Here is a 24575-nt window from a genome sequence, read left to right on the forward strand (position 1 = left end):
TGAGATGACGCTAAGATTATCATGCTGTTAGTATTATCACCTTTCCTGAATTAAAGCTTGCTACTCGGATCGTTCATTCCCATATCAAGTGTCGATACCTAGAAAAGGCTGTTTATTCTAGCTTTTGCCACCCAAAGAATCAAGAAATGAAACTGCTGTTGAAAGATAACCTGAGAAGAGAAGCACAGCTGCTTAACCTATCAGTCAAGTTAGGGAGCCTAGAAATTCTTGATGAAAATGCTCTTTCCAAATATGAAGCTTTTATTGAAAATGGCTTGCTATCTGCTGTACAACGAGAATATATACATCCTACAACGAGGCACTCCTGGTTTAGTGAAGGCTCTGCGTAGAGAGAGAGCTATTCATTCCCTCCTCTCCTCTGCAATACAAATGCAAGGCTTTGGTTTTCATGGATAAAAGGCAGCAGGTCACTCTCCACCGTGTCCTCAATGTTTGGCATCGACTTTGCGATATCTTCAAGTGAGAAGGGTATACTGCAAAGAGAAGTAACAACAGAAGCAAAACGGATCAATGGTTGTTTCAAGGCGGCATGAACACTGGAACCTCTACTTGTTTTTGTTTGGCATGGTACAGACCTGGAATCATCATCCAGCAGGACCGAGAAGCTGCTAAGGCTATTTGATTCCTCATGCAACGTTAATCTCATGCTTGACGTGAACTATTAATAGCAAGGAAATGACCGAGAATCACTGAATTATCACTTTCAAACCAAATAGCAATATGTAAGAGTACAGATAGCATGGTTATACCAGTAAATCATATGAACATACCTCTGCTGAAATAATGTTTGTGCCATTCATATCGTCCCAGTACATACCAACTATCCGCTCTAGCTGCTGTAAGCTCAGAGCCTGCACAAATTTTGAGATGATTAGATTGAGTTGAGGATTAACAGAACAAGATCCTTGGTCACAAGCAAACAACACTTACCGGGCAAACATCACCGCGTATCTCTCGCCACGTCCTTCTTGGTTTTAGGGAGATTACCTGGTGAAAGAAAAGAACAGGAAATTACATCAGAAAATTATGTTATGAACAATTCAGTTTGTGTACAAGGGCTGCAAAGGTCGCTTTTCGTAAGGAAAAAAGATTGGAAATGCATACCAGGAAATCGGCAGCTTGTCTTATATGCCTCAGTGCTTCCCATGCTGAATCTGCAAGCTGTACTAAAACATAAGCTGACAGCATCTGAAAATATCTACTACGATAAAACAAAAGGTAGTGAACAACCTCTTGAGCAACATCATTGCACCAATGTTTTAGTTGAGTTAATCCGGCTCTAATATGCTCCCCGTTGCTAAACGAACAACACTCACGACGCAAAAGGAGTCTGTTATCAAAAGTGAGGGGGGATATTTAGGACAGCTTATACTTTGAGGTTTAAAGAAAGTGGTCCGGAGCGCAATGCTCACCTGTTAAATAGTTGAACGTTCACCATAGAAAATATTTGGGTCAGCAACTTGTGGACCAGAATCGTTGGGACCTGCAAATTAACAGAGCAAACTTGCACCCATAATTCATCATGCAAATGGATATTGCATTGATCTTGTACTCATTTAGCACATACATGATCGGCTATTAGCAGATACAAGTAGTTGTTGAGGATTTTCACGATGCCCAGCCAATGTGTGAGTTGGTTGTGTTGGCCCAAGCCACTAGCTGGTGACAGTGAGGCCTTTGCTTGAGTAGCGTGATTAGTTCTTGGATCCTGATGATTTAAAATATTTACAGACTTTTAGTACCGTAAAAAATCACAGCTGATGATTACTTCTCCTCGAAAGAGGCAGTACCTGAATGCACAACTCAAGTAATGGATTTAGCTCCTTCTTCAATTTGTCGCTTATCAATCCATACACCTTTTCAATCAGATCCACAAGCTGCTGCTTGAAGAGCAAGGCCGGATATTTTGGTTCAATTTGGTGTAGTCCAATAGGTTCGTCCAATGATTGACCACTAAAATAAGCAAGCCCGCTATTTGATGTTTGACCAGCTTGAAACATCCTATCATAGGAAAATTTCCGTCTATATGGAGTTGAGGTTGCTGTCCTGGTGGTTCTATAAGAGCGTTGTAAGAGAACTGATAGTGTTGACAAGTTGGATAACCAATAGGCCAAGCTTCTCGTATCATGTTGAGCCTTGAAGTAAGAGGAATGCCAGTTAATAGTAGAACAGTGTAATAATTCTGGATTCTACGTAGTGGAAATCGACTGCATAAAGCTGTTTCCTATCATGTTAGAAGGTGCGTGATAGATGCTACTCGAGTACCACTACTGCATAAATTTAAAAATTTCAAACCTCTGTTGCTGAGTTTATAGCTTGTAGGATACTGTCAAAGACACCCGTCTTTGAAACTTCAAAAGATCTCGATTGAAGCAGATATTGGTATATAAGAAGAGCAGCAACAGGTTTGCTCCCAGAGAATCCAAGATGTTGGGTAATGTACTTCAGTAATAACTTCTGATCATCCTGGGGCTGCTGATACTGACAATGATACAAAAAAGAGAGTACATATATAATTTAGCAAGAAAGAAGACTACTTTTCAACCCTAAAGTCTCGTGAAAGTTCATATACCATTTAGCAAAAAAGAGAGTACATATACCATTTAGCATAAAAGAGAGCACATATACCATTTAGTCCGAGGTTGCATATTCAAACAGTTTAGAGTTCAAGGTTGAGAAGTCAACCTTTGCCAGAAGTCAGGGTTGAAAAGTGGACCTTTTCCTTTTTACCAAATTGGGAAGAGAATGGGGGTAAATTCAGCATGTATCAACCAACCTACCTGATATGCTTCACTTAGTACCCTTTGCATTTTCTCCCCGCTATCATAGTCCTTTTGGTTAAGCAAATCAGGGGCACTACCCTGCAACATTTTAGTAATTTTAGTAATGAAAGGTCATTTAAACTATAAGAGAAATTTAGAATTGCCATGCAGCCAATTGCTTGGTTAAACTACCATAGAGGGTCTTGTTTCCGCTAGACCAATTGAGGACTTCATTTCAGCATATGGTACGGTGCCATTTAAAATATGACCATTTTCTGGGCTTCTCTGTTAAAATGCATCTAAAATTTAAGTTGAGAACATTCAACAGTCATGCAAACATAAGCTCTATTGATGGCACATTACATGGATCATACTGATTTTGGAGTATGCCGCTTGCGATCTCGCGGTAGATGGAGTAGTAGCAACGGCTTGTGGACGAAGAGTTTGATTTTCTGCCTCTAAGCTAGCTGCTTTTCCTTCTAGCCTGTTTCGTGGATACAATTGTTCAGTCAAAAGTTAATCACAAAGAAGAGCATAATGTGGACAATGAGTTTCCAAAATTGGAAGTTACTTCATATGGATACCTCTGTATGGTCTCCTGAAGCTGAGCAACGATTTTACCAGAATCTTCAATTTTCTTGATCAAGTCATTATTTCTATCAAGGAGATCTTCATTTCTCCTTATCAGATCTTCGTTTCTCCCGCGAGCTTCAGTAAGTGCTTTCTTCACAGCATCACTTTCTTGTTTCTCCAATACAAAGGAAGACAGTCTTGATATGGCATCTACTTGAAGCCTAATTTGTAAAGACGTTAGTCTTGAACAGAACAGTATGGTATATACTGATGGCTTTATAGTTAATGAGCAAAACTGTAGAAAGCTAGATAGAAAGTCAAGGTACAAACTTCTGCACAGTATCTTGTAGCTGGTGGGCCTTGTATTCATTGTCTCTAATTTTCTTAAATAACTCGTCATTTCTCTCCTGAGCTTCAACAAGAGATTTCCTAATTGCGTCATTTTCTTGTTTTTCAGCTACCAAAGAAGCATCTTTCGCCACTATGTTTTCTTCAAGCCTGTTTTTTTAGCAGAGATAACTGTTTAATCTCATGGGTTTGATAATCAATAATGAATGACAGCAACAAATATTACAGTTCATAATAAATAGAGAAAATGCTTTCAAACACTAAAAACAGGTGTTATCTGAGACAGTGAGAAGTATCCCCTATATGTATGAAAAGTTTCAGTTAACCTCAGCCTTCAGGTGCTTTCATATGATTTTCTATACATCTTCTGCCTGTTACTGTCCATTTCAACTCTGATATGTTTGCCATGTCAGAAGACATTTTGCATGCACATAGCACATATATGCCCTCAATACTTTACTTTGTAGATGTGTACTGAAAAAATGTGCACTTATGACTGGTGGTGTGACATCGATGACAAATTATGCTGATGCTACTCGCTTAATGCCCTATATTTTATTAGTATAAAGTGGCAAATCGATGCTACATCACCCCCATGTGTGCACTGTGGAATCACTGATGTGGTAACACTGGAAAAACTCCAGAAAGTTGTGGATATATGGCTAATCGGATTTTTTTAGAAAATTTAATGTTTTCAGGCAATGTAAGCAATTAGCTAGTGTTAATTGCAATTTCAAGAACAAATCTGAAAATGAAGAACTAAAAAAAATGCATTTGTAACGCAGAATAATTGTACATACATATTTATAGCGTTTTGAAGATACTCAATTTCTTTGTTGGTTTTGCTAATTTTTGTCACTAGCTCTTCATTTTTGTATTCAGTCTCAGCGAGTGCTTTCTTCAAATCATCCTTCTCTCGTCTCTCAGATAGCAGCAACGTGTCTTTTGTTGTATGATCCCCAAGCCTGAATCGAATCAACAAAGGAATGTCATATATTAGCATCTGTAGATATGCAGATGTAGTGCGCATTGCCACAGCCAAACATCCAAACACAGGCTAAAAAACATGGGCAGATAAATTACCTTTGTATGGTGTCTTGAAGAAGGTCAATTTTCTTGTCAACATCCTCAAATTTCTTTAGTAACTGCGAATTTCTTTCTTGACTTTCTGCTTGTGCCTTCATAGTGGTGGTGTTTTGCTCTTGTTCTCTCAACAGTAAAGCCTCCTTTGCAGATGCATTTTCTTGAAGCCTGCATTCGTGAACGAGATATGTATCAGCAACTAAGAGGGATAAGAAATATATCTTTTATAAAGTCCATGTTCCTAGAGGCTGTTAGGAAGAGAATAAGATGAATGATTTGCTTGATAGGATCTCAGAAATTTTCTAAAAAGAACATACTGCCGAGGAATGATTATCAAGTACCAACCTCTCAACAGTTAGCTGAAGCTGAAGATTATGTTTATCAGAATCCTGAATTTTCTTGATTAACTCTTCATTTCTCCCCAGAATTTCAGCAAGAGTTTTCTTGGTCGCCTCATGTGTTTGTTTTTCTGATATCAGTAAAGCGTCTCTGGCAGTAGTATCTTGTTCAAGCCTGAGATCATCGAAATGAGAGGTCACTATCAAATTGTAATGCCAATAGGGACAAAATATACTGGGGCATGTATCCATTGAAGAGAAGTGTCAGACCTCTTGATGATATCTTCGAGTTGCTTTTCTAGCTCCTTTATTTTTTCCTGGGCATTGGCTAGTTCTTCCTTGGTAACATTGTTTTCTTGCCTTTCTATTGCCAATAAAGAGTCTTTCTCTGCAGTACATTCCTCTAGTCTATGTGCACAAAAGAGAAATAATACTGTTGGAGACACTTAATATGGTCAAGTGATAATGATGTATTGTGATAAAAGTAATCAGAGAAACGGGCAGAAGAATATTATTAAAGCAAAAATGTTGCCCAAGAACTAGTAGCTAAACTGTTCTAAAGGTTAGTATAAATGTTTGTAAAGCACCAAAATCGGACCTGTTCACTGAATCCTCAAGATGAGTGATTTTCTTATCAGAATCTTCACAGCTTTTCATTAACTCTCGATTTCTCTTTTCAGCTTCAACTAGCGCTTTTGTTGTGGAATCCTGATTTTGCTTTGTCTTTAGCAGCAAAGACTCCCTTGATGTTGCATGTTTCTCGAGTCTAAATTCATTGAATAAAGGAAATATGTGTTAGCTCATAAAGTTGAGGAGACGAGTGGGTCTCTATGGTTCTCAGAAAGCTAAGCTCATCTGCTAATAATGTTAAGCTAACAACAATGGCAGTAAGACAAGAACCTCTGAACATTCTCCAGCAGCTTATTTATACTTTTCTCAGATTCGTCAACTTTCCTAAGCAACTCCAAATTTCTCTCCTGAGATTTAGAAAGTGCTTGTTTGGTTTGATCATGCTCTTGCCTTTCTGCTACATACAATGCATCCCTTGTGGTGGCATTTTCTTCAAACCTGTAAAGTTATAGATAAAGGGAGATGGTACATTGCTAAAGATTTGACGCTACAAAGTTACATAAACAGATATAGCACCCTATCCCAAAGCAAATGACCAATACCCTAGAATGTCACAATAAACCAGGTGGCTAAGCCTTAATTTTCACAGAGGCACCCCCTCCATTTCAAAATAGATGTCCTTTTGAAGTTGGGCACAGAAATGCCAATATTGTCCTTCAATCATTTCGATGCTCAGCTCTTTTTCCTACCCAAGACAATAAATAGATGTTTCATGCAAGCCAATGCATGCAGAATGCAATTAAAAAACTGCACTGGATAAGTACAAGGACAAGTATTTATAATAATTAGCTTGTTTCTTGGTGACATTGATGAAGGGAAAAATAGGAACACAATGACTAATCAAAACTGCGTTGAAAATGTAGAATGGAAAGTATTTTGAGAAAAGATGAAGGAGCTAATAAAGAACATCTATTTTGGAACAGCGAGAGTATGAAAGTCGTCTCTAGTTTACACAAATAAGAATAGATATAAATTGGCATAAAAACAGAAACATCATGATGTTAATAGTGTGATATTATGATATAATAGTCAGGTTGTTTCACATAACTGGAACCAGTACTCAAACTCTGACTACTTTGCTCATAAATGTTTATTGTTTTCCTTGTTGCATCATTTTATTGCTATTTTGTTAAAAAAAATGTACTCCGTATATCAAGAAAAAAAACATGAAGAGAAGTGCTTGGATGTATGGGAGTGATGATGTGATCAATTGGAACATCAGCTGATGCTGGTATCAATTTTCGAAGCATGATTTGATCAACTAATGAGACATGGGAACTATACCTCTTTAAAGAATCTTGAAGCATCTCATTTGTCTTACTGGCCTCTGTAAACTTCTTTTGCAGTTCATCAATTTCCTTCTGTGTTTCAGCTAACTGTGAAATGATTGCAGCACCGTGCTGTTTCTCAGCTAGCAATGAAGTCTCAAATGTTGTTGCGGTTTCTTCAAGTCTGTCAAATTGTCAATTAACAATAATAATCACCATTGTATTCTTATGATTATGATAATTCTAAAATAGTGTGTGGTAATTTCAACAACTCGAAGTATAAGGCTAAAACCAGCTGTTAAGTGCAATCAAGTATGAGAAAAGGCAAGCTGAAACATCAGGTTATAGACCTTTGGATATTGTTTTGAAATTTAGCAATCTCCTTTTCAGCAACTTCAATTTTATGAACTAATTCCTCCTTTTCCCCATGAGCTTCACTTAGTAATTTCTTGGTTGCCTCACTTTCTTGCCTTTCTAAAAGAAAACTGGCCTCTCTATCAATTATGCTTTCTTCCAGCCTGTGGTGATGAAGAAGAAAAGATCACAAACTATAAGATAATGAAACAATTGCACAACTTGGTAGCCAAGAAATATCACATCGATATAGTACTTAGAAGATGACCGGTTATAAAACTATTTGTGCTGGACAAGGATTATATGTCTTGCAAAACGAAAATGACCTTTGCACCGTGGCCTGAATCACTGCAGATTTTCCATTAGCATCTGCAAGTTGTTGAATTAGTTCTTCAATTCTATGTTGTGCTTCACCAATTTCTGTTCTGGTTGCTTCGTTGTGTTGCTTCTCTGTCATCAATGCAGACTCCAGTTCTGCCACATTCTCCTCAAATCTGTATTCAACAGAGATGGAGCAAATTATTATTGCAAAGAGTAGGCTGCCAGTATCTATGATACAAAAACTACTCAAACATTTAAATGGTGTCAAATGCTAACATATAAGAAGAACAACATGTGGGAGGAAGTACATGTCTTTTAAATTGACGTACATGTGGGGTTAAAGGGAATATTACGACCTCACTAGAGAACGGCGTTAAAGATATGATAGAGGCATGTTCTAGAATAAGGACTACACCAGTTATAAGGCAAGGAAGTAAATTTGGAAAAGGTTTCTAGAGAAAGATAGATTCCTTCATTGGAAACTTCAAGTTTCCTTGCTAATCCTTCAGTTCTGTTTTGAGATTCAGCTAGTGTAATTTTAGCTATTTCATTTTTTTTGTCTTTATAATGAGGCCACCTTTCTGTTAGGTACATAAAATGAGACTCACTTCTAGTCGAGATTGACATGGCAAATGAGATAGGCTAGTGAGATACCTTAATTTTCAAACTGAAAAAGATAGGAAGGAATTCTACTACTAGTCATCGACTGCAACTACTAGCATGCAACAGATCCTTCCATGAACTGACAGATTCAGAACATCCGATGATATGTTGCCTCACCAAGTGATCTAGCAATGCTAAATAAGATTCTGGCTGCCGCAACAATCATTGTTGGCATATGCGTGAATGCATCACAACCCATTTGCAAGCATATACACGTGACTCTTATTTGTGGATAACTAACAGGTGGGGTCTTGAGAATATCTTTTTGTTATAGCTTAATTCAAAAACAAAAATGTCAGGGAGGAGACGCTATTACAACAAACCTAACATTTTGTTAATATTACTATATCTTGGTATTGGCTCTCCAACACAAATGCAATATTTCAACCAGCTTTGGGAAAAATCTGGCAAATTCTCTGTCAGGTCTATGTATACACATCTGTCAAGTAATGGCATTGACATATCGTTCAGACACTTGTGGAAAGAAAAAAAAATTGAAAATTAAAATCTGGCTCTGGCTTATATGGCACAATGCAATAGCCACGAAGGATAACATGAAAAAAAGACATTGGGACCATTGGTCACTTATTAACAAAAAAGACACTAAATGCAGATTCTGTAATGAGGAGGAGACCATTGGTCACTTATTTTTCACTTGCTCTGCTGCTGCATATGTTTGGGGCGTTGTGAGCAATGTGATTGGAGCCAATACCAGACCTGGGTGTTTTTCCCAGTTCTTTTGGTGGATCTCCAGGCACTCTAGGTTTAGCAGATACATACAAATCGCTGGTCTAGCTGCTGTCTGCTGGGCTATTTGGAACACTAGAAACAAAGCTTGCTTTGAGAAGAAACTTATTCGCTCCCCTGTGGAATTGATTTGTACTGCTTGTTCTTTCTTGACATACCGGGCAGGCTTACACAATGCGACAGAGGGTGACATGCTGCGAGCAGGCGCTGCGGGGCTACAACAGGAAGCTCTACGAGTTCACCAGGTGTATGCCAGAAATACTAGAAGAAGATTGGATGCAGGAGATCGGCAAGATGCTTCGAGCCAGCAAGATGAGGCCTGATCGTGGGAAGCTATATCACTGGAGTTGTTGCTGGTTGTCTTTTGCTATGGCTGGCCGGGGAGGCAGCTGGAATGATGACAGTAAGACTTGTTTGGTCTATTTTGGTAGCCTGGGAGCTATCTGTAATTTTTCCTGCTGCTTTTACTTGTTTAACACTTCGCTGGCTGTTGCTGGCCTGAACTTGGCGTGCGTTTTGTATTCCGTTATCCTTTTGATAGTGGAATCCGATCCATTTGGATCATGTGGAAAAAAGCTTTGGATGGAACCAAAAGAACATGCCATGTAGTCTACTACTCCCTCTGTGCCATAAAGGTTGGCACGGATTGAACTAGCTCTAGTTCAAAACCGTGCCAATCTTTATGGAACAGAGGGAGTAAGATCTAGTCATGAAGCAATTAACCTTTTCACAGTATCTCTAAGCTGCTTGATGTTTTCATCTGCAACCTCGATTTTCCTATTCAGGCCTTCACTTCTTTCCTGGGTGATAACAAGTTCCCTCTTTGTCCCAATGTTTTCTTCTCGTTCTCTTGATAATAGTACCTGTCAAAGGCACAACCATCATCCGGTTAAATATCATGACATAACTGAATAAGTTACTTTCAATACTATAATGAAACATGATGTATGGTTTATAGTCCTACAATTTTTTATCTTTTTAAGACTGAAAGAACTACGGCAGCCACATTTGATTTCATTAAAGCAATAAATAATGCAATACTTCAATAATACATAAGTTGAGCCTGAGGAGAAGCACCTGCAGCTCCTCGATTTCATTAGTCAACATAGTGATTTTTTCTCTTTCTTGAACTAGAGCATCTTCAACAGCCCTTTTGGCTGACTCTCTTTCCTGCATTGCTGTAGCTTCTTCCACTCGATGCTCCATCTCTCGAAGGGCAGCCTGTAATTTGGAAATTTCTCCTGCCTTGTTCTTCTCTAAATCAGTCTAAGAAGAGACATTATATGTGTCACCATATTTTCTTATCTAAATGTGTCTTAATTCAAGGAGCAGCATTTACCCTCAGTTTTTTTTCCAAACCTAAACGGCTTGTTAGCTCTTCTACATGTTCCTCTAGTTTCTCCTTCTCCACCTTCAGAGCTTCTGTGTCTCTTGCAGCCTACAAAAATAATGCAACAAAATTAAAGGGCGTACAAGTAAAATATGAATAACCATAAAGTAAAAAAAAACAACCATTTTGAGCTTTCTGAGTTCTCGTCTAGCGATACGTCTTCGCCATGCACATTGATAAATCAACACCGATCTCTTCAGTTTAATATAATGTGAATTATCTTTGTGGCAACGCCATTGAGCCTGCAGGCAACCGTTATCAGAGTGAACAAAAAGGTAAACAAAAAACACTTGTGTTATATCAGTAGACTGATCAACGGGCTGATTATTAATCGGTCCATCTGGCTTAAATGATAACCTGCTACAAACATTTGCCTTACATAAATAAAAAAGAGAGTGCAACAATAGTCTACCTGGATATGGATAGAAGCTTTCTTTTGTTTTCTGAGAACATAATCATTGTAAGCACCAAAAGCCCTCAATCCTGTCTGCAGTGTAATGGCTGAACAGCGCAGCTCAGAATAAGACTTTGAAGCGAAGTAGCAGCGGAGACTTTTCTGTATTATCAAAGCTGCAGCTTGTTTTTTCAGGAATACACGTAGCTTAAGAGCCAATATTGCTGCAAATAAGTAGGGACTCTTAGTAAGTATGTCCTTCACACATCGACCAGGGATATACTGCTATCAGAACTATCTCCCACTTGAGATGCCATCTAGTGTTACTAACCTCTAACACTAGATTGCAAAGATACAGACGTATTGCGTAGTGTAAGGAATCGCTTGCGTGCAGCATGAGTGTGAAATCTACTCTGAACAGTTCTAGCTGCTTTGTTCCGCACTTCAGTTCTTCTAGCATCCAATTCAGCCATCTGACCAGCTCTCAGGAACACCTTAGTTCTTCCAATCTGTCAGACAGCGATTATTTTTCTATATTGTGAGAAAGAAGTGTAATAAAACCTTCTCAATATGATGCATGCACATTTTCTTTCCATGCAATCTCATGAAAAAAATAAACCAAAATGTGGAAGACAACTATTTACACTGTACATGTTTGCTCTCATCTTGTATTCTTTACGAGGGGAATATGTAGCAAAATCTTTATAAAAACAATTGAGTACGTCTTAAGTTTGAGTAGCAAATGGTCCAGATCTACATAAATACTCCCTCTGTTCGGGTTTAGAAGGCCTCTCTTGAAAAATGATATAACCAAGGCACAATGAAGAAAGAGAATTAATGTTTGCAAACACTAGTACCAAGTTAAAGCGCTCATATCAAAGCATAACACTAGTATCAAAGCAAAAAAGGCTCGACGCATGCAAAGGAATTAAAGCTCAAGTGGAAACTAAGAGAATTAATGCATGTACTTGAGAGAGAGACATATGAGAGAGACCTTAGATTTGTGAATAGTGCTTTGAGAGAGATAGGCCTTCAAACCTGAACGGAGGGAGCCATTTCCCAGAAAGCTGACTTATATCATACTGAAAAAAGCTTCCAAGTTTTTAGAAAAGGTGATGGTTTTCACTAGATATCCCCCCTGCTAAGTACTACTCCCATTTTATAATCGACCTGAACAGAGGGAGTAATTTTTTTCTGAAGGGGCTAAGTACTAATTATCATCCGTCATATATTGTAATTACTCAATAAGAACATGAATCCCATTTTATGTTGCCCATCTTTTTGGGAACACACAGAAAAAGGAAAAATGTGATGTATAGCAAACATAAAGAAAGATTCATTCTGCTAAAGCATGCCTCACCTGATAGCCCTGGAGTCCCACTTTGTCCAAAATCTTTTGGCAGATTACTTTTTCATCATTTCTATCAGATATCATGAACATACTTATAAATGCAGGGCACTTGTGACAGAATTGGCAGGCATATGGAGCATTTATAATTATTATTATTATTACAAAAAATCTTACTCACCTTTCTTTGGAATGTTCAGGAGCAAGGATGCAAAACCTGTGCAGGAAATCACGAAATAGTTTCCGTGTAGGGTATCCAGCACAGCTGATTCTAATAGCTTCAAGAACACCCTGAAAGGATGAAGAATCATTAGGGGTAATACTGTGCAACTGAGTTTATCTGGGAACTTTATGATGCATAGTGTTCCTTACTGAACATCGTAGTTGCTGCAGAACATTGATGTTCTCAAAAGTAGCAGGCTTAAGAAGATTATTGGGCTTAATACACCGAATATAATGAGGTTCTGTAGAACTCAAAGTCTCCATTAATTCATGGAGTTGCCCCTGAGAATTACATGGAATGATCAGAAGTTGCAATCATACCAAAAGTGCAACCATGCAAACCATTCAGTTTTGGCATCAAGTCAACATTAAATAAATACCGTCATGGATCGAATGGGAGGTAGACTAAACTCGGAAGTACTGGCCACTTTTCTGTTTTTGGAATTTCGGAGGTTGATTTGATGTGGTACCAAAAGTAGTTTGTATGACTGCCCTATCTACTAATTTGCAGTGAAATGCCCCGATTATACGCAGTGTGCATAGGAAGTGTAAGGAACTATCAAAGAGTTCTACATACACAACTGTGAGGGCTGAAATAGGACTTTACCCTAAACTTAATGCCTACAGAACACTAAGGAATTGTGGAATATATAAGAAAAGCTAGAGTTTTATCAAAAAAAAAGAAAACGCTAGAGAATGATACCTTGAAGCGATTAGCGATTGATGACTTTGACGACTTTGTGTTCTCCTCTAGCACTGATGGGAATAACCCTGACACAAAGGAGCACTTGGAAGCATTAAGTAATTCTTCATGTTCTACAACTACATAATCTCTGTTTTTGTCCAGGAAATGATCGGACTGATACGTTACCTATAAAGAAAATCAGCAGATTGAAAGGAGTATACTCAATCGAATGTGTAAGCAAAGAATGCTGTGTTAAAAATGCTTACATCTCCTGCATAATGTTGGATTGTAAATGCAGTACGAGAAAGCTTCGGCTTGCTAAACCTTTTGTTGTTCTTGAACTTCTCATACAGCTTCTGAGAAAATGATTCGTGTGTGCATTTTGGAAACATACTAAAGCATAGAGGATAAAAAAACAAAGGAACCATTGTTAGGAGGATCAATTCAGTAGTACAAACAAGTCATGTTGATTATAACAATTATCTAAAAAAAACGTTGATTATAACAAAAAATCAACTATCTATGAGCTGCTATTACAGCGTTACGTGTAGTGCAATAGAAGAATACTTCAGACTCACCAAGCTTCATCAAGAAGTGCAATAATCCCACCAGGTTTCTGGAAATGAAAAAAGAGTGATGCTAACATTGAGCTATTGAAAAAGATGATGATACATAACTATATCAAGCATACAGAAGTACAGAACTATGTTGGCCACTGCCGCTACCCACCACATGCTGTTCAGTTGTTGCAAAACCACTATTCTTGCACAACACTACTGGTGCTTATGACGAGCAGCCTATAATAATAAGTTAAGAACTGTAAAATACCCCCACGGTTTCAGGCCTAAATAATCAGAGTACAGTAGCATTGTTCAGAGAGAACATCATAGTGCATGGTGCATTTGGTACTTCAACTGACACTTTCTGAGAAAAATATATGCTTATGCCCGCATTAAATTCATGAGACAGCAAAGAGATAATCTACAAAAAATAACACAAACAACCAAACATGCACTGGCACCAAGTGGCATTGTTCAAAGAAGAACAACCAACACAGCAGTCACTCCATGGACTAAATTCCACCTTGAGGGTCAAACCGTTGTGGGTGGGTTGGCACTGGTACAGCCCACCAACCAAGCGATGCTCAGTTCTTCAAATAGCCAATCTATAAGTCAAACGGTACCAGACTACTATAATGAGTTCCTCTTAACACCAGTATTTTTAGCTTGCTGACAACGACCATTACAAGACTGCAACACGTGACTGTTAAAGGCAGGCAACTTAAATAAAAAAAAAGCATATATGCACATACTCTCTCAATCAAGTCCAGGACATCTTGGTTGTCAACAAATTCTATGTAACTCCAGTCGATCTGCTCTCGATTATACTCTTCCTGCTCCATTTTGAAGACATTCTGCAAAGACAACCCTACTTAGCTTACCAAACACTAGTAGCAAAGATAAGTCTCATACCACAAATTACCGATCATTTGTTCCACATGTACCTGATTAAAATGCTGTTGGAGTTTTTCATTGGTGTAATTGATGCACAATTGTTCGAAGCTGTTTTCATCATAGAATAATAAAGACAACAGACTTCTGTAAACAGCCTTCAATGGTATATTAGAATCAGTCTTTCGTCAAGAATTTACCTATTAGTCTTAAAACTTTCAAAGCCATATATATCAAGCACCCCAATCAAACATTCTGAGTTTGCATCTTGTCCTATTGATGCATTTAGCCGATTTACAAGCCTGCAGAAGGTACAATCATATATACATACAAGAACCAATACATAACTCGAAAATTAAATACAGCACCATATTGATTACCAGTCAAATAGTCGACAATATATTTGCTTTGCTAGGCCATCCCGGCTAACAGTAGCAGAATTATGGTCAACTGTTGTCGTAATCACTCCTTCTGGTGTATTTATTTTCCTCTTTATGAGCACATTCTCCAGCTCCTCACGATCACACCTGAAGAATTCAATGATGTACCGTAGAGTATGAATATTGAAAAAGGATTTTCAGGCATAACTATAGAGAAACAGGGGGAGACATTTGGTATACATCAAGAGCTCTGCTGCTGCATTCAGGTGGAACCTAGCTTTCTCATCCTTTAATGCAGACGAATCTGCATCTCTCCCTTTAACAAAATTGATGTTCCCAAGGTGAAGCACAGCAGCAACAACCCGAAATGTAGCCTCCTATATTATAAATATGTTACTTGAAAAGATGAAATGGACGTCCACATAGAAGAACAATTATTCAGTAGATCGAAAGGTGTATAAGTTGACAGCGAAAGAACCTGTTCCTGCTCAGTTATGCCAACTGTATTCATTGCACTTCTTGTTGCAAGATACTCCTCCGCATCACTAATTCCATCAACTTTAATGCAAGCAGACTGGTTGAGATAGTGAAACGATGAAGGGTCACCCAGCTTATACCTCTTAATGTCCTGAAATTAGGGTTTATCCATCAATAAATGTGACTAAGATTCAGCCAGTCAATCACATTGAATTAGGGGAAATACCTCTGATGGTGCTGAACATAGGAAGTAAAAGCAATGGTAGTTTCTCTCTGGACTGTTGATTTGGCAAACACGAGATCTCTCAAGCAAATATGTTCTGATGGCAGCACCAGATATTTTCCCGCACTTGTCAAATTGGATTTCAACAAATTTTCCAAATCGACTTCACCATATTGTCAAAAATATAAACAGGTCAGCAAGCAAATAGTACGAGTGATAAAAACACAAAATAATGTATTTGGTCATATCCCATTTACATCCATGACAAATGTTGAGGGAAAAAGTAGGAAGAGTTAGCTCTATTTCTTGCTTATAAAGAATCAAATATGCTACACTGAATAACTTTTTGATGAATTATCTCCCAAGACTCAAACTGTAAGTTAAAAAAAGAACACACCTTGAATTGTTGTTTCGAACAGTTTTTGCATTGCCAAAAGCTTCAAGGACTGGATTAGACTGCAATGGAAGAAAAATTAATACAAAAGATTAGTTGCAAGTGAAAATATGATGCATATAACTTTAAACCCCTTCACCGCATTTTAAACAGGCAGAATACTTGCATTAGGAACGAAAAAATTAAAAGATGTTGTGCTTCCTAACTCACTTCTAAAACTTGTTGTTCGACTGTCCTCGCTCCTGTTCTAGACCGTCCACCCAAAAATGCAAGATATCTCATAAGTTCCTTTGTGGTTTCAGTTTTACCAGCACCACTTTCACCGCTCACCAAAATGGAGTTGCTCTTTCCCTCATTAATCATTTGCCTGTTTCCTTATTCAAAACAATGTCACAAGAGGTACAATCAATATTGGTAGTGCCATGCAGTATTTATTTTAAAGAAAATAATCCATCAATATTATTATAGGCATTCACCTGTAAGAAACGTCTGCAATTGCAAATACATGAGGATCAAGTTCACCAAAATTTGCACCTTTGTACTTCTCCATAGTACGCGGTTCAGAGAGATGAGGAAGCCTTTGGAATGGATTTATTGCGATCAAAATATTGCCAGTATAGGTCTGGAACTCAAAGATGCATTAGAAAAAGTAAACATTTTGCTTTGATCATTTCTCTGCTGATACGATTGAATAAACAAGCACTCACATAAATTATTTTTTTGGCATATCGCACAGCAAGATTGTCTAAAACACCAGGTTCATGTAAGTATGATAGTCGTGTCATGTCATCAATTCCATCAGATAGCACTTCTGTGTCCTTTGGATGAATGTCTGATATGCTCGCAGTAACCTGGTTTCAGGAAATTAAAGTTTTCACCACAGCAAGCATATCAATATAGATCATAGTATGAAACAGCAAAATAAACAGGAGCAAGTTTGCATTCCCTAATGCACTTCAAGCATACAATATAGATTATAGTATTGATCAGTGGGTAAAGATAGAGAAGTTTGACTCTGGCGTTCTAGGATGTCATGTCTTAGGAACGGAGGTAGTTAGTTACAAGGCCAAGACGCATAGCCAAAAAAATGGAATGAGTATTTAAATATAAGTGCATTTTAGCATACAACTCTGCTTCCTGCTGCTCTGAAGTATCCCCATGAATCAAATAAATCATCTATCCTCTAAAACATTTCTTAAAATGAGCCATGCATTAATATAGCCAATAAAACATCAAATGGCCTTTTAAAACGCGCACACACTACGCTCGAACACAACAAACACACTCCAAAAATAAATAAATGTTACTGAAGCAGGTAATCGGCAAAGACAAAACAGGTGGCAACTGACATCAGCCACACCCACACATACCGTCTTTCCATTGGTAGTGCGTACATGGGCATTTCGACCTTCAATTCGGAAGACTTTGCCATCAATCCAAGCTAAATCTTTATCCTCTAGCCATATATGGGAGCCTACAACAATTTTTAATGTGGAAGCCTGCACATGTGCCAAGATAAAAACAAACAGGTCAGAAGGAAATGTACTAGTTGATAGGTACTATAGTATATGGAACACAAAACAGCACGAGGCATGGATCATTGTTGAAATATGAATGCGTTTCAGTAAACCTAAGAGTGGCCTGCCAATAGTTGAAGTGAACTAAAAGCACTCAATCTAAAAACATGCGAATGCATAACAGCATTCTTATGAGCGCCTCTTCAAAAAAAAAACAGCATTCTTATGAGCAGAAAATGGTAGCACTCAGTTTATTTACTTATTTCTGCAGCATTATCTTTGTTGTACAGGAAAACAGTAGGAAAGGTTGCTACTATGCTATATTAAACTTTGATATGGTACATTGTAGACACAAACTAGATTTCAGCTAAAACTCATTCCAGCATACTTAAGTCCATCCTATGGATTTGTTGCCAAACTGAAGCAGAAAAGAACTATTGCTTGCCCATAAAAACGCGGTGTCTGTAGCAAATTTTTTGTTTGGTTTGTTAAATAGGAAGAGTTCCTGCTGCTTTCTCGAGAACCCCAGACTTATTTCTAATGCCCTCCCTGTATAGCCTTTTCTTTCGTTCGTTCTTTTCCTTTTTCTTTTTCTTTGAGCCCCATTGGGACTCCTTTGTTGCCTGCCTGTACTTGCGCTTTCTTCTTCTTAATGGAAAAGACATGCCGCTCGACATGTTCGAGAAAAAAAGAGAGAAAAAAACAATATGATCAAATTCAATTAATCCTCGCACACAAAAAACAAAAGAGTTCTCGTATACACTTCCAATACGAGCAAAATGGATCGGGTGTTTGCTAAAAGACTAAAAGTGCACCTTAGCACACAACTCTGCTTCCTGCATCGCTGAGTTGCCTCACACAAATCAAACACTTCAGCTATCAGTATCACACACAATAACACAAAGTCAGGTGAATTCACCGAGCACTCACTTGCCTGTTTGGGTGAGGGGTATTTTTTTTCTTGAGCTTCATTACTTAGTTCAAACAATCCTAACCACTTCATACGTCATCGAACCCTCCAAAACCAAGCCATTCGCCCACGCTTCTGGGACGCGCCCGAACTGATAGTCTCAGAGTGCAGCTGAGTTTTCCTCCGGCCAACACCACAATGTTCCAGCACATTAAACAAACACGACTACGAAAAATCGCAGCCAGCGAGGGCGCGCGCGCACCGCGCATGGCACCGAACCAGCTAAAAGCAAGGGGATAATAATATCGCCAGCCAACAGCACAAACGACTCACCATGGGGTCACGCGCGGGCGAACCGGAATGCTACAATCGTTCACGATCAGGTGGGGGAGAATCGAACCGCCCTAGTCGGTACCAGCGGCGGCCGGCGGCGATGTCGCCCTCCCTTGGGCCGCTCGCCGGTCGCCTCGCGGCCGCGGGGGCGGGGACAGGCCGTGCCCGGTGGTGAAACGTTCCGCCTCGATCGAGCGCGGGCGCGCGCGATGCCGGCACGAGCGGCGAGCGCGGCGGAGGAGGGAGGGGAGCCGAAGCGGGAGGCGCGAGCGAACCAGAGGCGAGGCGAGGCGAATCCCATCTATTTTTGGCACTTGGGGGCTTGGGGCCATGGGGGTGTGGGGGTGGAGGAAGGAAGGAAGGAGGAGGCTTGTCGCCCGGCTCCAACGTGCGATTCTGAGAGCGCCCGCCGCCCGCACCGCCTCCGCCAGAAGCCACGGTGGTGGCGCTCATGGTGTGCGGCCGTGCGGGCATGTCGGGTGTGTTGTACTGTTTGAAATGTTTGCGATTTGGCTTCCGATCCAACGGTTGGGAACTTGGGGCGATTTTTGCTACGCTTTCGATTTGAAATTAAGCAGATAAAGCTTACACTTACCTAAAAAGTGGGGCTCGTAGTACGAATTTAGTACTACATCACAATAAAAGCAACAGCTACAAATTGTGATCTCAGCAACAAAACTGTGCTCCTTGTTAATCGAGATCATCGAAGAAGATAGAGCATGGATCGTTGCAGGGACAAAACATTTTCAAATAATTTCATCATGTAATTTTGTGCTCTAGAGGCTTCTTTAGGCTATCTGTTCTAAGTCATAATCTCTAGCCTGCGGTTTACCTCCTCTTTATTAATGAAAAGATAATAGTTGGGAATCAAGCATTGGTGGTCAGCCCAACGAGGTATACGACTACTCATCAGGTTCGACCTTGAAGAATCGGAATGCAATCGCGCATCTCTTACAGTTTAAACAAAACAACAGTCCGAAATGTTACGTTTGGTTTGCATTGTTTCTTTTATATCATTGACCTCTTGAAAAAAAATAGATTTTCGCTACACAATAAAACATAATTATGTGTTCAATTTCATGTAGTTTTCGGTTTTGTATGATCCAAAAAGACATACCAGTCCTACATGTTCACTAAACGTTTTGATTAGCGGGTGGGAATTCATCGGATGTACTCGTATTTCGAAGCCCAGATATCTGATGCATTGTATATTTGTATTGATCTGTGAGGAAGTTCTTCTATGAAGTTGTGCAAACAACCCAATGCAAATGTTGTTTATTTTTTGTCTTTTTACACGAGCGATGCAGATGTTTGTTTATTTTACCCCACCCCACCCATTTCCCTGTACCTGTCTCCTAGTGTGTCCCAGAATTGTACGGAGTATATCTGTTTTCATAATGGAGAGGGGAAGTTTTCCCGGTTTAAAAAAATTTGTTCAATTGGTTAGGCCAAAAAAAGGTACACAAAAAGACAAAAAATGTAACGGAGAGGGGAGGTTTTCCAGATTTTTTTTAAAAAAATCTTGTTCAATTGGTTAGGTCAAAAAGGGTATACACAAAAGAAGACAAAACTTGAATTCTCATAATTCACCTTAACACTAAACTCAACCTGAATCGAGTGGAGTAATCAACACAACGGCGACACCTCTTCTTGCATCCCAATTGATCAACCCAAGTTTCGCTATGTCCGAGTGAAGTGAGTGCCCAAGTGAATGTCGATCTTTGTAATAAAAACGGGAGAGAGTGCCCAAGTGATTATCGAAATCGCGCCTGTTGTAATACGTTGATTCACATATATGTGTTGGATAGACTGAAGCTGAAAAGGAAACGAAATTCCCCACCACTCTGTTTTTTGACTACTCCGGTAGGCATCGATCGCTAGCTCTCTTTTTTGTCCATACGACCACGATGGATCAGGTTCCATCGTCGAAATAACGGAACAACTGAGTTCAACCCCCCACGGAGTTCATAATGCAATTATTGTCTAGCAGCAAGAACACACGCCAAGTTCAGAAAGTTACAAAAATAAGAGACAGCCACAGTGCCAGATTTTACAGACAATTCGCCTGACCGCCGCATGGATCGCTAGCAGACTGAGTTCAGCTCCCTATGCATGACGAGAATGACACACTGCTCCCTGTACATTTTTTATTGCACGGTTCATTAAGGTAAAGTAGCAGTAAAAAGCTTTGAGGAATAATCCGGATTAAACCCCATGACATGAGCCGACACTGCAGTGCAGCACAGCACGACATTTGATGATCCATCGATCGTTCACTGCAACCAGCCAGCATGCGGCGGGCCTTTCCATGATCGAAGCAGGAAAAAGACGCCGGGGAGAGCAGAAAAGATCAAGCTACTATATAGATCCCAAAAAAGGTCCCGCGTCTGAAGGAAACCGACCCGTCTGAAAGATCACTACACTGCAGTACTAGCCGCTGCTTCTGCCTAGCTAGCTTGGAGCCTTGGACGCGTGCGTGCCGTACGATCGAGAATTCCTGTGGATGGATCGACGGGCGGCGCGCGGCTAATGGAGCGAGCCTGGAGGCTGCGTGCCGGCGACGAAGAAGCGGCCGGAGGCGGCGTCCTGGCTGGCGTAGTAGACCGTGCTGGGGCTGACGTGGCTGTGCGTCCCCTCGTACGTCGTCACCACGTAGCTCGGGTCGTCCCTGTCCCGCTCCACCCGCTTCTTCACGCTGCACCCTTCCGTCGAGCACCGGTAGTAGTTCCTGTGAACACACACACATAATTTCCCAAAATCAAAATTCTCGCTCCTTGGATTATCGCTCAACAATGTGTTGGCGTAATTTGATGAACGATCGATGCAATTGAGCGCTGATTGGGGAATTGGATTTTGATTGATGGTACCTTGGGTTGGGGCTGTTCTTGACGGACTTCTTGCCGTACTTGCGCCACTTGTAGCCGTCGTCGAGGATCTCGATCTCCGACCTCGTCCGGAACGCGATCCGCTCCGTCCGCGGCCGCTCCACCGCCGCCTGCTGTTGCTGCTGATCAGCCGGGCTCCTACCAAGAGCAGCGACCGCACTCGCTCCAACGCCATCCATCGCGGCGGCGACTGCCGCTCCGCTCGGCGGCGCAGCGGCGTCGGTGGCGGCGGCGAAGATGCCGTCATCAAAGAGGTACTCAGAGATGTCGAACTGCGCGGCCGGGTCGGTGACCGGCGGCGGCTGCGTGGGGAGCGCGGGGGAGAAGCCGGAGGCGGGGCTGGAGCCGGCGGTGGAGGAGCTCCCGCCGTGGCCATGGGAGGAGAAGAAGGAGGACATGGGTGAGGAGGGTGAAAAGAAGCAGCCAATAGCGTCGCCCGCCGCCAGAGCCGGAGCCGCCGCCGGAGCCGGCTGTTGGTAGAAGAGCACTGGTGCCGCGCCGACCGCCGCCATGTGTCCGAGTGCAAGACCGCCGCCCGAGCTCCGTATTTATAAGAGTAGTACAAGCTATCAGGAGGCCACCGGTGGTACTCTGCATGGATTGGGGGAATGGAGTGGCGATTCGGCGGGTGGATTTGTAGCAGAGCAGAGTAAGAAGAGAAGGTGATGTGTGAGCTCTGGCCTCTGGGGGGATCCGGTGGGCTTCGCGGTGAGCTTCCTTCCCTTGTGGGGAAGAAGAAGGTTCGGCGCTGGTGCGGGAGGTTGCCCGCCCGCCGCCGCAGGCTCGCTCGTGCCACTTAGAGCAGGGGGGGGGTGGCGGAATTGTCTGCGGAAGCGAGACTTGAAAGAAAGGTCTTCGCGCCACGTAGTGATGTGCTAGCTTAGCTAGTGGCTCCTGGCCTACTGTTGTGCATATAATTGTGTGTTGGGTGGGCCCCACCCCGTTTCAAGCAATCAAGCCGCATTCCTGATTTGTTTCTTTTTGTGAGGGAGCAGTCATGCTTCAATTGTGTTCGTTTGGGAATCTTTTTCGGTCCAGCTTTAATTATTTGTTGCAGAAAGCGAAGGCATTCATTCGCTCTAGTCGAGATCGATCGCCCTACAACTCCCAAGCGCACCTCTTGCAAGATTATATTTGCATTTTTTTTGTGTGTTTATGTATTGCTCTGTGAGAAAAGAGTCGATCGTGCCACCGTAGCGTCAAACTCACAAGAAAAGTCTTACAATGTCGACTCAAGCTAGTGGTACTCGATCCTTTTAATCGATCAAACACAATAGATTATCGATAGATCGCATGGCCCCCCGCCCGCCCGTCCATGTATCGATCTCCGGCAAGAAAAAAGACCTACAGAGATCCTAGCCAAAAAAGGACGCAATGGTTAGCTTTTAATTAAGCTCTCGCTGGTCAAGTGTCCAAAACGACGTCTTTTCCTGAACCAGGTGTCCCAATCCGTACGCATATCATACTCCGGGCGTCGTCGTTCTCGTCTCGCAAATCTTAAAAAACCGGAAACCCCCCACGAGGCCATTTCACGGTGGCATGCATATTTGCATAACTAGAATTCTAGAAACCGTAGACTCGGATTCTGCGCAGCTTCCTTCGTTCCTCGGCGATCTTTTAAAATAGTTTTGCGAGCCGAGGAGAGATGCCCGTCAGCACGCATGCGCGGTACCGAACGAATTCCGTCCGGATCGGGAGTCCCTGTCGTGCGTCGTCCCCGGCTGCGATCGAATCTCTCTCTCCCGTGGGGCGATCGAGCAGGGCACGTAATACGCAGATGACCTTTTGTTTGTTTTGTTTTAGTGGGGGCTACTATGTATGTTTATGCGTATATGGCAGTTCCGTTCCTTTTTTTGTGTCACTCGCTGATCCGGTGCTGCCGCTCGTTGGGATTGGGGGCCTGAGACGGCGACGTACGGCGATGGTGGCTTGCGGCTGGTTCGTGGCGGCGAACACATGCTTATTATCAGCAGCAGGGATCGATGCGGATGCATGTGTCCACGTCGCGGGTGCTCATAATAGGCGCGCGTCACGTCCAGCAGCACACGTCATCCTTTCTTTTTTAGAGAGAGAGAAGTCATCCTTTTTATTGTATCCATCCGACGATGCTGGCGTCTTTTAAGCATCTTCGATGTTCAATGCAGGTGCTTAAGGGGAGTGTTTAAGAAAAAAAATTAAGCATCGGTGCTGATTTTTATACTAGAGGTGCCTAATTAAGCACATGTCATATAGAACACAAGCACCGGTGATTAAACAAAACCCGATTTATTTTGCGTAAGCATATTCTCAAGCACCTTGCATCCTACATGCTCTTCGAGTTTCGCCTGGGGCGGTGGACGCAGCCCGATCGATCGGCCTTCGGATGGATCAGTGTGCGCCGTTGCAATCTGCCAGGGGAAGAAGGTCAGAGGCGCACATAGTGTCATCAACGTTTTCTCTTTTCTGAAAACAAAGTGTTTTGATTTGATATTGTAAGATGATGGTATAAGCAAAAAAAAAAAACCAAAGTCAAAAGCATCTATTACGTGCTTTTGTGGCTTATAAGGCTTATAAACCAAAAGTCAAAAAACACTTTTAAAACCAACCAAACAAGGCTTCAATAGATCTGTCTTTGGACATCTCTTTTCAAACATCAAAGATGGCCTAAGGATTAAGTTTTGACCGTGAACCTGACGAGCCAGGGCCAGTTGTAAGGCGAACATGGCGTGGCTCAAGACAACGCTATGCTTAATAATGGAGATGAGACCCACCTGTCAATGAGTCACCAGTCATCTTCTTCTTCCTCCGCCATCTCTCTTTTGCATGCCATTGTAATACGCATGTGTTCGCCCCCATCAGCATAATCAGTTGTCGATGTT

General features: G+C 41.2%; 2 protein-coding genes across 4 annotated transcripts; both read right to left on the minus strand.

Annotated features, from left to right (window-relative positions):
* Positions 1-238: 238 nt before the first annotated feature.
* On the minus strand, positions 239-18669 carry LOC100836631 (myosin-11). Of its 3 annotated transcripts, XM_024458926.1 has the most exons (49): positions 18524-18669; positions 17443-17571; positions 16780-16923; positions 16549-16694; positions 16283-16439; positions 16076-16134; positions 15682-15841; positions 15457-15606; positions 15219-15355; positions 14979-15125; positions 14799-14900; positions 14652-14709; positions 14460-14561; positions 13726-13763; positions 13414-13540; positions 13166-13333; positions 12613-12744; positions 12422-12531; positions 12253-12313; positions 11224-11401; positions 10911-11116; positions 10621-10740; positions 10448-10546; positions 10186-10374; positions 9832-9971; positions 7704-7871; positions 7374-7541; positions 7040-7207; positions 6026-6193; positions 5724-5891; positions 5396-5533; positions 5133-5300; positions 4788-4955; positions 4505-4669; positions 3687-3854; positions 3368-3577; positions 3147-3267; positions 2976-3068; positions 2802-2882; positions 2317-2502; positions 1812-2156; positions 1589-1729; positions 1434-1504; positions 1252-1351; positions 1126-1182; positions 952-1008; positions 792-872; positions 597-679; positions 239-494 (listed from the first exon to the last, which is right to left on the minus strand). In XM_024458926.1, the coding sequence occupies exons 1-49, from the start codon at positions 18590-18592 to the stop codon at positions 359-361; spliced, it is 6537 nt and encodes a 2178-aa protein (XP_024314694.1). In that variant the 5' UTR covers positions 18593-18669; the 3' UTR covers positions 239-358. The 3 variants fall into 3 exon arrangements, with proteins under 3 accessions (XP_024314694.1, XP_014754795.1, XP_010231102.1); XM_014899309.2 differs by lacking the exons at positions 17443-17571; positions 18524-18669 and having other exon boundaries at positions 16283-16446; positions 16780-16921; XM_010232800.3 differs by lacking the exons at positions 17443-17571; positions 18524-18669 and having other exon boundaries at positions 16283-16446; positions 16549-16650; positions 16780-16905.
* A 2537-nt stretch (positions 18670-21206) lies between these two features.
* On the minus strand, positions 21207-22578 carry LOC100831237 (probable WRKY transcription factor 48). Its single transcript, XM_003567963.4, has 2 exons — positions 21700-22578; positions 21207-21560 (listed from the first exon to the last, which is right to left on the minus strand). Exons 1-2 carry the CDS (start codon positions 22227-22229, stop codon positions 21359-21361), a joined length of 732 nt encoding a protein of 243 aa, XP_003568011.1. The 5' UTR covers positions 22230-22578; the 3' UTR covers positions 21207-21358.
* Positions 22579-24575: the final 1997 nt, after the last annotated feature.

This window comes from Brachypodium distachyon, chromosome 2 (genome assembly GCF_000005505.3).
Source record: "Brachypodium distachyon strain Bd21 chromosome 2, Brachypodium_distachyon_v3.0, whole genome shotgun sequence".
NCBI classification, from domain to species: domain Eukaryota; kingdom Viridiplantae; phylum Streptophyta; class Magnoliopsida; order Poales; family Poaceae; genus Brachypodium; species Brachypodium distachyon.